Genomic DNA, 14,698 nt, shown 5'->3' with positions numbered 1-14,698 from the left:
GGGACTGAACCATGGGGTGACGTCATCCCCGACCGCGGAACTCCCCAGGCACCCGCGCTCCGTTTCCACAACAATCTTAGCCGCGCCTCTCGATGTCCCTGTCGGGCGCTGCTGCACCAGCTCTAAAAAACATTCGCACTCGCCTCACGCGGCAACCGCATCGGCTCGCACTCTGCTCGCCGCAGCTGCGGCTTCCCCGTTATTCCTCTTTCACGCGCCCGCTACACTCACCACAACAAGCTCCTTGCAGCGCCATCATTTCCATGGCCGCAATGACGGGCCCGGGCGCCGACGGCACCGGCGCTCGCCAGGGCAGCAGCCACCTGACCGCCTCCACGGACCTGGACGCGACGCCCAACCAGCTGCCGCTGGCGGCGGTCCTGGACGCCAGCCTGCAGCGGCGCAAGGCGGCGGCGGTCAGCAGCGTGGCCCTGGACGGCGCCATGCGAGACTTCACGCTGGTGAGCGGTGCGAGGGGGAATGCAGGCGGTGCTTGTAGGGGCGGCGGTGCGGGACGGGGGGACAGGGCAGGTGCGGCGAGTGGCAGCCGGTGGACGAGCGCCGCCGTGTTACCGCCGGTGGCGCAGTGCGCTAGCTGCTCGTGTGTGGTGTGGTGCTACTGCTACTAATGACGACGATGTGAACGTCGGCTTGTAGGTCCTGTCGGAGGGCGCGGGCGGCGGCTGCCGGTGGGCCGTGGGCGAGACGCAGGGCCGGCGCGGCAGCATGGAGGACGCGCACGTGGTGTGCCTGGACACGGACGGCGACGGCAGCGGCCGCACGGCGCTGTTCGCGGTGTTCGACGGCCACAGCGGCGGCGAGGTGTCCACCTACTGCGCCCGGCACATCGTGAGGGCGTGGGGGCCTTGGGGTCGGAGGTTGGCTGCGCGAGTGGGGGGGGGGGGGCAAAGAGGGCTGGAGCGGGCGCGATCTGTACGAGCTTCTGGCCGCAGTGGAGGCCGGACCCCCTCGCTTCACGGCGCTCGCGGCTAATGCGATGGCGCGCCACGTGGCTCCCGCGCCTTGCGCCGTTGTGCCTGCAGGTGGAGGTGCTCCAGGCAGCGCCCTCCTACGCGGCTGGCGACATGCCAAAGGCGCTCAAGGAGGCGTTCCTGGAACTGGACCGCCGCATGCAGGTGGGGAGGAGTGGGCAGGTGGGGAGGAGTGGGGAGGTGGGGAGGTGGAGGGGTGGGGAGGTGGGTGCGTGTGGGGTGGTGGGGAGGTGGGCAGTTGTGTGCATGTGGGTGTGCATGTGGGGTCGCTGCTGAAGTGGTGGAGGCAGGGCGGGAGGCTGGAGGTGTGGAAATGCGGGGGCGATGGGGATGGAGGCGTGGGGTCAGTTGGGCCCGAGCGGCTAGGAAGGCGGGCGGGCGTCACTGTCTGCAGCAAATGACGAGGCTGGCGGTATCCTGACTGTCACATGTGATCCTTGGCATGCATCGAGTTTGGCCCTTAGCATGCTACATACGGTGTGCCGCCTGCAGGACCCGCACAGCCGGCCCGAGCTGGCGGCGTACCGGCAGATGGCCAAGGCCGACAAGAGGTCGTCGCAGCAGGCGGCGGCTGACCGGGACAAGCACGGGCGTGATGAGCCGGACGTGCGGAACGGCGACCAGCAGCATGGCAGCGCCGGGTAGGCAGTTCGCCGGAAGCATGTTGCTGCTTGATTGCTAGTAAGACACAGCTATCTAGGGAGGGCGCCAGGCAGGCGCCGCCACCAGTCGGCAGAGTGCCGATGCCTGTGTTTGTGAATGTGTGACGCAGCATGGTTAGCACTGTGTGATGCGGCGTACCGGCGTAGGCGTGGCAAACGGTGCTGACTTAGCCGATGTGTCCCTCGCAGCGAGCAGGAGGAGCAGGAGCGGGAGCTGGAGGTGCCCGCCCCGCGCGGCGAGGTGCTGCCGCCGTCCAAGCACGCCGTCAAGCGCTATGGCATGGTTGACGAGTCGGGGAGGTATGTGGGGCCGGGCGCCGGTTCCACGGCGGCGGTGGCGGTGGTGCGAGGCAACCAACTGGCGGTGGCGCACGCCGGGGACAGCAGGTGAGCATGTGCAAGTGCGTGAGCCGGGTGGGGGAAGTGCAAGTAAGGTCCTCCATCGTATCAAAGGACCCGAGAGGTGGGATGGAACGGACTGAGCAAAAAAGCACGGCGGGGATCAAGTCCAAGCAGTGTTGTGGCATGTGGGCTTTCGCTCACAACCGCCGGTGAATGTGTGCGCCCCGCCCTGTGCCCCCTTGCGCGTACAGAGTGGTGCTGTGTGAGAACGGGGTGGCCCAGGCCCTCACCCAGGACCACAAACCCGACATACCCGCGGAGCGTGACCGCATCTACCAAGCCGGTGCGTGGCGCAGGCGGCGGCGTGCATGCAGGGCAGGGGTTGAGCTTGGGCTATGGGGCGAGGAGGGTAGGCGTGCGCTGTGTCTGGACGGGATGACGACATGATGAGCGACAACAGCACTCTAGTGAGTGCAGCTTCCCTCTTCCTGACTACGGGGGGCTGACTTGCTGCCTGCCGCGCGCTGTGTTGTCGCCGCTTGCCGCCACCCTCCGCAGGCCTGTTTGTGATGCAGCAGCCGGGCGGTGTGGCGCGGGTGGGCGGCAGTCTGGCCATGAGCCGAGCCATGGGCGACGTCAAGGTGTGTGTAGGGTGGGGGAGGCAGGAGGGTTGGTGTTACGGGTGTGCGGTAAAGGGAGCCAGAGCGGTTTGGAGGCATTATGTGCAAGGACATTGACAGGTCGGAGACACAGGCGCCTTGGTGAAGACCTATATTGCTGCATCCTGCATCATGCATGTTGAACCGCGCCGCCTCGCCGCCTCGCCGTGTGCTGTCGCCCACACGCCCGCAGTTCAAGGCGCCGGAGCTGCCCCCAGACCAGCAGGCCGTCACCGCCGCGCCCGACACCACCCAGGTGCGACTGGGCGGCCAGGCGGCGGCGCCCGGCGACCCCGCGGCCGCGAATCACCCCCGGCTGCTGGTGGTGGCGTGCGACGGCCTGTGGGACGTCATGGACCGCCAGCAGGTGTGGCACACGGCACACGGTACATGCAGTGCTGATGCGCTGGGGACTGCACAACGTGGTTTGCGGGCCTTCGTGGCATGCGGGTCTTGGTGTGCGTGTTTGTCCCCAAGGAGTGAGGGGCGGCGCCGGCGCCCTTCTAGGAACTCCACCCTGACGTCCACATGCCTCCTCCACACGGCCCCATTCCCATACATTGCAGGTGTGTAACTTCCTGGAGCTGCAGCTGTCCTCTCACGGCGGCGACCTGCGCGCGGCGGTGCGGGGCCTGGTGCACGAGGCGCTGCGCCATGACTCCGCCGCCAGCGCGCCCGCCACCGACAACGTCACCGTGCTGCTGGTGCAGCTGCCGTGATGGGGTCTGTAGCCTAAAGGGGCTGTGTCGCTGTGCTGATGGGGGCTGTGATGACTGGTGAGCGAGGGGCCTGTGGTGCAGCGGCTGTGATATGAAGGCAGTAGAGGGGGCGGCTGTGATGGCAAGTAGAGGGCGTGCATGTTGCGCTGTTGCCGGCTTTGTGTGTGAGCGGCTGGACCGGACTTAGGCGTTACACAGCGTACTGTTGGGCAGTGATATTGTTGGGTTGGAAGGATTTGGGAAGATGGGTGCAGCGAGGGGCTTCACGGAGCCGATGATGTGTTTACCACGGGGCTGTTGGCTGCCATAGCATATTGTTAGAGCGGGTCGTGTGGGTGGAGAACCAGGACTGGGGCGAGGTAGCGACACGTGGTGTGGCGTACATCGTGATTTACAGGTACGCGCGTTTGTGTCGCAGCGTGCGTCACAGCCCAGCCTCTCCTAGAAGCGCCGACTGTAAGTGTGGCTCGTCATGTACCGCGTAGCCACCATAATAGCACCGAGCCAGGGTGCTGGCCATCCTCAGCGAACCTGCCATACACGTATAGCCCCCCCGACTGCGTGCTCTGTCATGTTACAGCCCTCAGCCCCTCTCTGCAGCCAGCAAGCAGCAGAGCAGTGATGTTAAGCTAGGCAAACCACTACCAACACTTCTGAAACGGGCCTAAAGCGCTGCCGAACGTCCTGCACAGACGAGCTCCGGTACACCTGTGGCGCACCAGTCCTAGCATACATGATGCAATGTACGGCTTTGTGACCCTACGCCCGTGGGTCGCAACAAACACTGGGTGCTGGCACCCCAACCATTAGCGGCAGGTCAGCTATCAATGAGACAAGGGCGACGAGCTTTGTAGCAGGTGCACGCGCAACTCAGAAGCAACAATAAGACGCTCCTCAGACACACGCAAGCCTCAAATGCACCTGCGCGCTTCACTGGGTACGGCATAATGCATGACAGAGCATCACCCCATCTACACCACCAGACTCGTGTCAAACCATGCACGCCAGGAAGACAAGTTCAAGTTGAGTCCATTCAAGGAAGTCCTCAAGGGCTGAGAGCGCTCTCAGCTGGGCTGGATGGCCAGCTCCGTCCACTTCTCCTTCCGCTTGACGTCGCGCTTGGAGTCCTGCCCCACCACATCGTCTGCATCCTCTGGCATCATGGAGCCCTCGGGCAGCTGAATGTCTGCAGCGGGCAGGGCGGTCAGGTAGGGAGGCTGGGAGCCGAGCCGACATCAGAGAGGCGAACCCCTGCTTCCTGCTTACTGTCGTGCGGGAGCGTGTCGCGCGCCCACGCCTCGTCCACGATGTCTATAAGCTGCGGGCTACCTATGAGCGCGGCCATCACTGCCAACCTGGCTCCAGCGCCCCGAAAGCAAGTGCTCACAGAAGTTGACAGCTGACAAGGTCTCGCTGGGAGCGCAGTTGATAGTATTGTACTTGTTAGCCGTGAATAGCTGTAAGATGTCTGCAAATATTACAGCAACAGTAACCGGGCCCAGCATGGGAGCGATGTCGCAATTCCAAACCTTCCAACATGACTTGAGCATTCGTCCGTTGAGTAAGCTGCTATGTGCCTACAGTAGAAGCTTCGGATACTTTCCATTTGAAACAGTTGATGCCCGAGAACGTTCCAACATGTCCGATTGCACAAGAGCGCCCGCGGGAAGCTATTTGGGTTGTATATGACTCACTGCGGCCTAAACAGAAGCCTTGACACCATGTCGAAGTCAGGGGACTTGGGCGCGGGACCGGCTTTAGCGCCTTGCACCCGCGCCCACGACTGAGACCACCTACTCATCAACGCGGGCCCCCGCGAGCCCAAAGGCGGAGTCAGCATGAACGACGCGGCGACCCTGCTCAAGTGGGCCCAGCAGCTGCCGGCCTCGGGTGCTAATGGGCGCCAGGCGTGCAGCCGGCTGCTGGAGGCTGTGTCGCAGCAGCGCCTGGCCCTGCCGCTGCTGCACCAGGCGGGCCTCCTGCAGCCGCTGGTGGCGGCCCTGCGCAACAAGGCGCGTGCTGTTACGCGGCTGCGGCATTGTGCAGATCAGACCCCGGGCTCCATTTTTAATCCTGGGTCTTTGTTGTGTCATGCGGTGACGTCAAAGTCGTGTTTACTTACATCATAACGCCCCCACACGCAACATGCGCAGGACGCCGCCGCGCAGCATCGCTCCGTGGCGGTGCTGCTGGAGGCGTGCCGCTGCGGCCCCGGCGGCGAGGCGCAGCTGGCGGCCGCAACCGGCTGCTGCCAGGCCCTGCTGGACATGGTGGCCAGCCGCGCCACACACCCGCCCGGCAGTAGCAGCAATAGCAGCAGCGCTGCCGCTACTGCTGCTGCTATGGCTGGGGCCGGGGCGGCAGGCGCGGGCGCAGCGGGCAAGGGAGGCGGCGAGGGGGCTGCGGGGACACACCCCTGGTGGGAGGACCCGCATGAGGCGGCGCGGGCTGCCTGCACGCTGCTGTGGCGGCTGAGCGGCGATGACGAGGCGCGGGCGGCGCTGCTGGCGGGCACCACCTCACTGGTGCAGGTGCTGCTGGGTGAGTGGGCTGTCGTGGGCGTTGTTGTGTGGGCAGGAGTGGACATCAAAGAGCGGTTGCGACCGCAAGCTGCATAGCTAGAATGCAGGCGTTTATGTGTCTCCTCACTGCCCCGGAATTCTGCCCGACGAGCCTCTCCTTGCTATGTTGCAACGCGGCCTCGCGCGAGTGGTGACGCGGCTGTGCTGACTGTCCTCCTCCTCCTCCGGCGCCGCCCCCGCAGTGGTGCTGGGCGCGCAGTCCAGTCCGGCCCTGCGCATGGCGGCCAGCGGCGCGCTGCACAACCTGGGCGAGGTGCCGCGCGTGCAGGCGCAGCTGGTCAGCCGGACACAGGTGCGAGCGCGGCACGGCATGGCACGGCACGGCACGGGGGGCACGCGCCTGGGCCTCTAGGGCAACTGGGCTGGGGAGGCATGTAGGGGGGCACGTGAGCATGCCCTGAAGAAGATTGAAGGCCTTTACCATGGAGCCTCCCATGTGTACCAGAGGCACCCATCTTCCACGTCGATTCGCTTGCCTCACGTCCGCCGCAGGAGCTTCTGCCTATCCTGGTAGGACTGTTGGCGCGCGCGGGGCCCGAGTTGGCAGCCGCTCTGGATGCGGGCGGCCTTCCCGGCGTGGGGCCGGTGGGCCACCTGGCAGCGGGCAGCAGTGACGTTGGGTACTGGTCGTCGCTGTTGCTTCCGGGGCCCCAGCACAACGAGCCGGGGGGCTGGGCTGCGCAGTACACCGCCGCCGGGCCCGCGGCTGCGTCGCCCGAGGCGTCCCCGCGCTGGCCGTCTGGAGCGGCCGTCCCCGGCGCGCTGCTGCTCACCGCTCACAGCCTGACATCGCCGCCAGGGCAGCAGCCGCAGCCTGGCTATCGCGGAATGCAGCAGCTGCTGCAGGCGCGGCTGCGGGATGTGACGGCACCAGGTGGCGGGCATGTGCGGGCTGGCGGCGGCGGCGGTGGCAGCGGCGGCGGCGCGCGCAGCGCTGCCGGCAGCGGCGGCGGCGCTGGACCGGGGTCGCAGGCGACTGCCGCTGGCTCATCGCAAACGCCTGTGTCTGCCGCTTCGTGGGCCCTGGCGCTACCCGGGCGGACTCAGGCCCTGGCGGACGCCGTGGCGCCTGCGGAGGCGGTGGCGGCGACGCTGGTCCATGTTGCTGGGCTGCTGCGCGTGCTGTGCTGCGAGCCCACCGTGGCGGCCGCCATGGCCACGCAGCAGGAGGGGCAGCCGCTGCGGCGCCTGCTGCGCGCCGCGGCGCAAACCGGTGTCCTCCTTGCGGCGGCTGCCGCCGCTGCGGCCGCACCTTCCAGTGCCCCTGCCACCTCGCTACCACAGCGCCAGGGCACGCTGCCGGCGTCCGCCGGGCCTGGCGGGGCGTCGGCAACGCCGCAGATGATGCAAACGCCAACGTCGCCACTGTCACAGCAGGCGGCGGCGCAGCGCACCTCGCCGGCCCAGCCCCATGTCGATTTGCTCGTGCGCTTTCAGCTGCTGTGTGGTGGCACACTCGCGGCCGTGCTGGCGCACCCGCCTGCGAGCGCAGCCGCCTTGACGGAGCTGGCAGCTGCTACCGGCGCCCCCGGAGACGGCGGCGGCAGCGGCGCCGCACGGCCCACCACCGGCCGCACGCCCACTGCCTCCACGTCGGGCGCAGCAGGGGCGGCGGGGGCGGGGCAGCCGCCGGCGCTCGCAGCCTCGGCGTCGGCAGCGGGCCTGCTTGCGGCGGCGGCGGTTGCGCCCGCCGCCATGTCAGCACTGTACTGCTACTGCTGTACGGAGGCGGATGCCAACGGCCTTGTCGTACTGCTGGCGAATCCCGGCGTGGCGGCGGCGCTCGCGATCGCGCTACAGTACGGCGCCCGCGCACTGGGCTCCCAAGAGACCGCTCTGCCCTTCCCGCACCCACACGCGCCGCCACAACGTGCCGCGGTGTCCATGACAGGGGCGGCGGCGGCCGCAGCTGGCGCCGCGGGCGGCGCGCAGGCGGCTGTTGGCGGCGATACTGGCGGCAGCAGCGACGGCTGGTATGCAGGACCGGTAGAGCCGCGCGCGGCCATGGCGGCGGCGGCCTTGGCGCTGCACCTAATGCGCACCGCTGCGTCCATTCCCATTGACCAGGCCACACCTTATGGTCACGGCGGCAATGGCGGCGTAGTGAGTGCTAGCACCAGCGTCAGCGGTGGCGTCCTGCTCTCACCTCAACACAACGCCGCTGGTGCCGGTGCCGGTGCCGTGCCTGCCGGCATAGCGTCGGCGTCCGCCTCTGCTGCGGCTGTAGCCGCAGCAGCAGCCACGGCTGCTGGCGGCGGCGGCGCCGGCTCAGCCTTGTCGCCGACGTCGGTGCTGGCGGTGGAAGGGCTGGTGGCGGCGGACTGCGGTGCACTAGCAAGCTTGGGTCAGATCGTGTACGTCCTCATTCACCGCAGCTTGACGCCTGCGGCGGCGGCCGGCGGCGGCGCTGGCGGCGGCCCGCCGCCCATGGATGAATCTGCGCTGGCACTGCAGGCCCTGGCTGCCGGCACCGCGGCGCGGCTGGCGGCACACCATGCCGCGCGCGGCGCGGCCGCGATGCGGGAAACCCTGGGGCCGCCATTGGAGGTGCTGTCGGCACTGGCTCTGCTGCTGCTACTGCCGCCGTCAGCGGCCGGCGACGCGGCGGCGGCGCGGGTGGCGGGGGTGGGCGGCCCGCCGGGCGCCAGCAAGAGCTTCGTGGCGTCGTTCCTGGCGGCGGTGGCGCAGCACGGCCCCTACAGCTATGAGATGTTCACACAGGTGCGATTAACGGAGGGCGCACCGGAGCAGCAGGGCCCGCCTCGTCGTGCCCCCGTGCAACATGCGCACGGGGTCAGAGATGCCTGCTCCCCCGCTTCCAAACATGCTGCCCTACATGTGTGTATGTATATGTGTATGTGTGTATATGCGTGTGTCCCCGGCAGATAATCGTGGCCACACGCGGCGCCCTGGGCTCCATCATTGGCCTGCTGCCCAATCCCGCCGCCCTGGCCGCACAAGCCGCCGCCGCCGCGGCCGGGCCAGCCCCCGGCACCCGCGGCGGCGACGGCTCCGGCCCCTTGCACCTCCTTCCCTCAGCGCCCAACTCCGCCGACTTCGCCCGCGCCTCCGCCGGCCTCTCCCCGTCCACCACCACGCCTGGAGCCACGCCGCCGGCCGCCGTGGGGCTTGGCGGGCGTCCGAACAGCGCGGCTTCGGGGCTCACTGGCGGCGGCGTGGGCGGCGGCGTGCTGCCCACGGACCCGTACGAGGGCTGTGCGGCGGCGGGCGTGGAGGCGGCGCTGGCGCTGTGTGCGGTGGCGGCTCACAGCCGGGAGGTGGCGCGGGTGCTGGCGGGCAAGACCACCCTGGTGGCCACACTGCTGGCCGTGCTGCGGGAGCGCCGGGCAGGTGCGTGTGCACTGATGTGGCGATGAGGGGTGGTTGGGTTGCATTGGGTTGGGCAAGTGCAGATAGCACTGTCTGGTGTCTAGTATCGATGCAGTCTCTTTTGAGTCAATCAACGGTGCCGGTCCTGGCCCTCCGCAGTGCTGCCCGTCGAGGGCTCGGCCGCTGTCTCTGCTGGCCAGGGCCAGGGCCACTGGCTGTGGCAGTCGGTGCGCATCAAGGTGCTGCGGGTGCTGTGCACACTCACCAGCCAGGTGAGGACCGCCTGTCTTGGTTTCTGGTTGTTTGGAGATGCATTCAGCATGCTGGTCTTGGTGCGCGGCAACTCTCTGCGCGGCGGGCCCATCGTCAGCTCTACTACCAGTAATGTACGTTGCAGCTTCGGCTGCCTTGCCCGGCTTCCGGCGCCATTCCGCTGACTGCCGCTACCTCTCGACCCTTACCCGCACTGACTGGCGCGCTGACTTGTCCGTCCCCTGGCGGCGCCGCAGCTGGGCGATGCGGCTGTGCGCTCCGAGCTGGTGGGCGACACGGCACTGCTGCCGGCACTGAGCCACTGCCTGGGGCCCAGCCAGCCGCCGGCGGTGGTGGCGGCGGCGCTGGAGTGGCTGGCACTGCTGCTGCAGCACCCCGCCTTCGTCAGTGAGCGCCTGACAGGTGGGAGGCAGCTAACGACATGGGCATATGTCTGGTCCCATGCACAGGGTATCACGCGCTATCAACGTCTAGCCTCGGGTTTGGACATGCGATGCCGGACATGCGCCAACATTTTCAGTTTTCACCGTGTTTGCACCACGCAGGACCAACCCTGAATGAGGTCCTTGGGCGGCTGTTGGAGCTGCTGCAGCTGCTGCCGCCGGCGGGGCCTGCCGCCGTGGGCTCCCTCACGCCCTCTCGGGCCGCCTCGCTCGCCACCATGAACCTCGGCGGGCCGCCGGGCGCAGGCGCAGCTGCAGCAGCCACTGCAGCCGCCGCCGCCTCAGCCGGCCGCGGCGGGCGGCCGCCTGCTTCCGGCTCCAACATCCCCGGCGGCGCCGGCGTCTCGGCTGCCTCGCCCACCTCATCCACGCCCGCCGGCGCCGCCGCTTCCGCCGGACTCAACAGCAGCCTCCGCGGTGGCGGCGCCGGCCTCCTGCTCGGCACCGGCGCCTCCAGCACCAGCCTCAACAGCAGCCTGCGCGGCGGAGGAGGCGGCGGAGGCGGTGGCGGCGCCAACTTGAACGGCAGCCTGCGCAGCGGCGGCGCAGCGGCGTCTGCCTTTCAGCAGGCAGCTGCAAGCGCTGGTGCGGCGGCGACGGCGCCGTCGGGGCCGCCACAGGACCTGTCGGCGTCCCATCCGGGGGTGGCGGCGGCGGCGGCCGTGGCGCTGCACCGCCTGGCCGCCGCCAGCCCGGCGCTGCCGCCGCAGCTGTGTGCGGTGCCGGGGCTGGTGGCGGCAGCGCTGCGGCAGGTGGCGGCGCTGCTGGACCAGCTGGAGCTAGACGGGTGAGCTCCGCGCAATGCTGCTGACATTACTGTGTGTGTGAACTTAATGCTAGGTGTCACTGGGCTGTTGTGCTTGGCAGTACCAACATGACTTGCCGCTTGCCGACTCCCTTGCGCTCGTGCAGCTACCTGCTGCCGGCGCTCACCGCCACGCGGCTGAGTGCGTTGCTGGCGCTGCTGGCGGTGCTGGCGGAGAGCGGCGAGCCGGCGGAGCCGTCACCGCCGCCGCTGCGGCTGCTGCAACGCAAGAGCAGCACCCTGGGGCTGGGGCTGGGCCTGGCCCTGGGCAGCGGCAACGCCCGCCACTTCTTTAAGCGCTCCTCCAGCACCTCAAGCGACTGGCCGCACGGCAGTGTCGCTGGCGGCGGCGGCGGCGGCGGGGCTGCCGGCGCCGGCTCCGTCGCGATGGGCGGCGGGCGCGGGGGTGTAGGCGGCCGGGCCGGCGCTGGGCCGGATGGTCGCGGCGGTGAGGCTGGTGAGGACGGCGGCGGAGCAGGGGCGGGGGCGGAGCCCACGGATGCGCTGGACCAAATCATGTCAGCGCCGGGGGCGTTTGACGTGTTCTGTGAGGCGGTGGAGGCGATGGCGGCAGTGGCGGAGGCGGAGGAGCGGGCACGGCACAGCCGCAGCGCCGGCGGCCCCGGGTTCGGAGGTGGAGGCGGCGGCGGGGGCGGGGGCAGCTTGCCTGGGCCCGAGAGCGGCAGCATGATCGGAGGGGGCAGCGGCAACACGGGCACGCGTGGGGCTTCACGAACGCTGGCACCGTACCTCGGCGGGGGTAGCGGGGCAGGAGGCGGCGGCGGCGGTGCGCGCAGCAGCGGCGGCAGCCCTACTCGCCATATGGGTCCTCTCTCGCCGCCCTTCTCACCCAGCAGTGCCGGTGGCGCGTCGTCAAACCAGGTGTGTGCTCTAACTGCCTTTGCTCGAAATGTTGCAGGGTCCCCTTCTGCTCTTCGACAGCACAATCTCAGAGCCTTAAATGCTTGTTGACGCTAATGCCCGTCTCGTGGCTTGCGTTGGACTCATCAGGACCACCTGGGTGTTGGTGCCACCAGCCCGTGGGGCTCCAAGCCGCAAGGAGCAGGCGGCGGCGCCGACGGCGCCGGGGCGGCCGCATCGCGCGACAGCCCCTCCGGCGGCGTCGGCATCAGCCCCGCTCGACACCGCCGGCGCCCCAGCCAGTCGACACAGTTCACAGGCAAGCATTTAAGGGGTTGCACCGCAACCAGAAAAGCCTTTAGTCCTCTGGCATTTCTTGTGTACTTTACATATTCCTTGCACATCGGTTGGGTTTGGTTCTTGTCGCCCCTACTATTTCCACATCACTGATGCTCCCTATTCCGCTACGGATCGTGCACAACACGCCGTCCACTTGTTCCTGTCCTACCGCAGCCGAGGCCTCCGCCGCCTGGTCTGCCGCCATGGCGGCGGGTGTGGAGCGCGCCTCAGCTGCACAGCTCGCTGCTGTTCGCGGCGGCGCCCTGGGCTGCCTGGCTCGACTGGTGGGGCACTGGGCGGCGCAGCTAGAGGCAGAGGCGGAGGCCGCCGCTGCGGTTGGCGGCGGAGGTGGAGGCGGCGGAGGGGAAGGAGGGGCAGGCGGTGGCGGTGGGGCCGGCGGCAGCGTCAGTGTGGTGGTGGTGGCGGCGGTGCCGGGGCTGTTGGCGGAGCTGGAGGCGCACGTGGGGCCGCTGGCGCCATCAGCGGCGGCGGCGGCGGCGGCTGGGGGAGGCGGCGCGGGCCAGGCGGAAGGTGCGTGCGTCGGCGCATATACGGCCGCGGTGCCAACCCGGTCGCACGTGCCTGTGCTTCAGCTCCATTCGCCTGCAAACCCGTCCTTACCTTGGAGACACGCCTTCTGCCGCCCCGCGCCCCTCTCCTCATCATATGTTTGGAACCCCTCCCCGCCCCCGCCCCCTCTGCCTGTGCTCCGCTCGTTTTCGTTGGTTTTGCTTTAGTTTGGGCGGGTATTTACAACCCCTCCCCCGCCCCCCGCCCTCTTGCAGTGCTCCGAGTGGACCACCCCGACCCCCGCACACCGCCGCCACTGCCCTCCGTCATCGCCGCCCGCACCACCGGCCGCCCCAGCCGCCTGGCGGGCAGCCTGCCACCGCTGCCCACGCCCGGACCGCCGCCGGGGCTGGGCGACGTGGTGATGGTGTCGTACGGCGGCACGGCGGCGCAGCGGCAGCAGGGGCAGGCGCAGTACAGGCAGGGCGGGCCAGGCGAGCGGCCGGGTGCAGGTGGAGGTGAAGGTGGAGGTGGTGGCGGCGGCGGTGGAGGTGGAGGGAGCTCCCAGCCGCACACGGGCCTGCTGCGGCGGGTTGTGCAGGTGCGGCGGTGTGGCCTCAAGGCGCCTCTGCATAGGGCCGCGGGTCCCGCCAGACCCGTGACCGCTCGTGCCCAAGCAGTCCGACAAAGCTGCGGCAGGAGTGACGCATGCAGGCGCAACAGCCCAGATATCCCCGCTCCCCGACCCTTAAGCACACCCCTCCCCGCGTCTTCCTGCCCCATGTGCCCCCATGTGCCCGCTCGCCCCCTCACCGGCCAGGTGTGCTGCAAGCTGATGGCGCCCAGCGAGCCGGCGGCCCTGCGCGCCCCCGCCACCGCCGTGGTGGCCACCGTGCTGGCGCTGGCAGAGGAGCTGGCCGCGGTGATGGCGCTCACACTGCCGCAGCTGCTGGAGCGACTGCTCGACGTGGCGGCGCTGCTAGGGCGGGGCGGCGGCGAGGGTGCCGACGGAGCCGGTGGTGCAGGGGCAGGAGAAGGCGTGGGAGCAGGAGGAGGAGGAGGTGGAGGTGCTGGGAAGGGCCGGGAGGGGGTGGAGCGCAGTCTGAGTCGGCGCGGCGGGCGGAGCGTGTCGTTCGGGGCTGCGGGCGCGAGCATGAGCGCGTCCGCCGCTGCGGCTTCGGCGGTTGGGGTTGGCGGCGGCGGCGGCGCTGTGGAGGGCGGTGTGGGGGAGCTGCAGGAGGCGATGCAGCTGGATGCGGAGGCGGCGCTGACGGCGCTGGATGTGCTGATGCAGCTGGCGCAGAACGCCTGGACCAAGGTGCGTGGTTGGGACCTTGAGGGCCGCGGTGGGGTGGGGTGCGGGCTGCATGGTACCTGCTATGCAGCGCATTCGGAATCAGCCTCACCTGCGCCTCACGTGCCTGGTCTTACGGCACCGCTCTTACCTCCTGCTGGTCCGCGCAGCCCCGCCTGGCCAGCCACCCGCGCCTGGCCGACTGCCTGGACGCGCTGCTGGAGGAGGACTCGGCGGTGACACTGCGCGCCCTGCTGGAGAGCCGGGCGGCGCAGCAGCTGCAGCAGCAGCAGGCGGCGGCGGGCTCCAGGGGCGGCGCCGGCACGGCGAGCCAGCCGCCCACGGCGGGAGGCACGGGCGGCGGCCCCGGGCCCCACCCCACTGCGGGGCAGCAGCAGCAGCAGCAGCAGCTGCATCTCAGTCACCTGGCGCCGTTGCAGCACTCGCCGTCGGGCGGCGGGCACCACCCGCACGGCCCTGCCCATGGGCACGCGCACGCCGGCCCGCACATGTCGCGAACTGACACCGCCGGCAGCCATGCAAGTCAAGCCCCGGGTAAGCTCAGCGAGGGTCCCGTGTCGTACCAATATGTGCGCGCAACCCATAACCATAACTGTGCACCCGTAACTGTAACTATTACTCTGGTAGCCTTGCTTGCCTGCCCCGTCCTTCCTTAACCAAGGCGCGTCAAAGCGCAGTCTTGCGCTGCGCGCTCAAACACCGCTAGCCACGCCTGCCCGCCCGCCCACTTGTTGAGGATTTTGGCTCGGCTGACGCTGTTGCTGGCTGCGGGTGCTTCACACGCGATACAGCTATGCTGTCTGGCACCGGTAGTGGGGGAAGACTTATGGCGCGTGTGGTTAACAAAGCAAGCGCTCGGAAGCGCG

The 14,698-nt window shown here is 69.1% G+C and overlaps 3 protein-coding genes across 3 annotated transcripts; 2 read left to right on the top strand and 1 right to left on the bottom strand.

Moving 5' to 3' along the window:
- Window positions 1–102: 102 nt before the first annotated feature.
- Window positions 103–3,748, top strand: CHLRE_03g186950v5 (uncharacterized protein). Its single transcript, XM_043061124.1, has 9 exons — window positions 103–461; window positions 658–849; window positions 1,044–1,136; window positions 1,485–1,633; window positions 1,844–2,041; window positions 2,248–2,339; window positions 2,555–2,637; window positions 2,849–3,022; window positions 3,222–3,748. Exons 1-9 carry the CDS (start codon window positions 264–266, stop codon window positions 3,372–3,374), a joined length of 1,332 nt encoding a protein of 443 aa, XP_042926253.1. The 5' UTR covers window positions 103–263; the 3' UTR covers window positions 3,375–3,748.
- A 5-nt stretch (window positions 3,749–3,753) lies between these two features.
- Window positions 3,754–4,852, bottom strand: CHLRE_03g186900v5 (uncharacterized protein). Its single transcript, XM_001691793.2, has 2 exons — window positions 4,641–4,852; window positions 3,754–4,560 (listed from the first exon to the last, which is right to left on the bottom strand). Exons 1-2 carry the CDS (start codon window positions 4,717–4,719, stop codon window positions 4,439–4,441), a joined length of 201 nt encoding a protein of 66 aa, XP_001691845.1. The 5' UTR covers window positions 4,720–4,852; the 3' UTR covers window positions 3,754–4,438.
- A 120-nt stretch (window positions 4,853–4,972) lies between these two features.
- CHLRE_03g186850v5 (uncharacterized protein) lies at window positions 4,973–14,688 on the top strand. Its single transcript, XM_043061123.1, has 15 exons — window positions 4,973–5,386; window positions 5,528–5,915; window positions 6,139–6,248; window positions 6,449–8,677; window positions 8,842–9,307; window positions 9,446–9,558; window positions 9,796–9,961; window positions 10,105–10,789; window positions 10,915–11,689; window positions 11,819–11,987; window positions 12,182–12,538; window positions 12,793–13,118; window positions 13,338–13,835; window positions 13,982–14,366; window positions 14,494–14,688. The coding sequence occupies exons 1-15, from the start codon at window positions 5,213–5,215 to the stop codon at window positions 14,565–14,567; spliced, it is 6,915 nt and encodes a 2,304-aa protein (XP_042926252.1). The 5' UTR covers window positions 4,973–5,212; the 3' UTR covers window positions 14,568–14,688.
- The last annotated feature ends 10 nt before the right edge of the window (window positions 14,689–14,698 follow it).

The sequence above is a fragment of the Chlamydomonas reinhardtii genome, chromosome 3, assembly GCF_000002595.2.
Source record: "Chlamydomonas reinhardtii strain CC-503 cw92 mt+ chromosome 3, whole genome shotgun sequence".
NCBI classification, from domain to species: Eukaryota; Viridiplantae; Chlorophyta; class Chlorophyceae; order Chlamydomonadales; family Chlamydomonadaceae; genus Chlamydomonas; species Chlamydomonas reinhardtii.
The sequence above is the reverse complement of the archived record's forward strand: the minus strand, read 5'-3'. Positions and strand labels throughout refer to the sequence as shown.

Bases quoted from the DNA above. Each gene is read 5' to 3' on its own strand.
- CHLRE_03g186950v5 (XM_043061124.1), top strand. From the start codon at position 264: ATGGCCGCAATGACGGGCCCGGGCGCCGACGGCACCGGCGCTCGCCAG. The intron at 462-657 runs GTGAGCGGTGCG...GTCGGCTTGTAG, and splicing joins CCATGCGAGACTTCACGCTG to GTCCTGTCGGAGGGCGCGGG. The intron at 1,634-1,843 runs GTAGGCAGTTCG...TGTCCCTCGCAG, and splicing joins CAGCAGCATGGCAGCGCCGG to CGAGCAGGAGGAGCAGGAGC.
- CHLRE_03g186900v5 (XM_001691793.2), bottom strand. From the start codon at position 4,719: ATGGCCGCGCTCATAGGTAGCCCGCAGCTTATAGACATCGTGGACGAG. The intron at 4,561-4,640 runs GTAAGCAGGAAG...TGCCCGCTGCAG, and splicing joins CGACACGCTCCCGCACGACA to ACATTCAGCTGCCCGAGGGC.
- CHLRE_03g186850v5 (XM_043061123.1), top strand. From the start codon at position 5,213: ATGAACGACGCGGCGACCCTGCTCAAGTGGGCCCAGCAGCTGCCGGCC. The intron at 5,387-5,527 runs GCGCGTGCTGTT...CAACATGCGCAG, and splicing joins TGGCGGCCCTGCGCAACAAG to GACGCCGCCGCGCAGCATCG. The intron at 11,690-11,818 runs GTGTGTGCTCTA...TGGACTCATCAG, and splicing joins GTGGCGCGTCGTCAAACCAG to GACCACCTGGGTGTTGGTGC.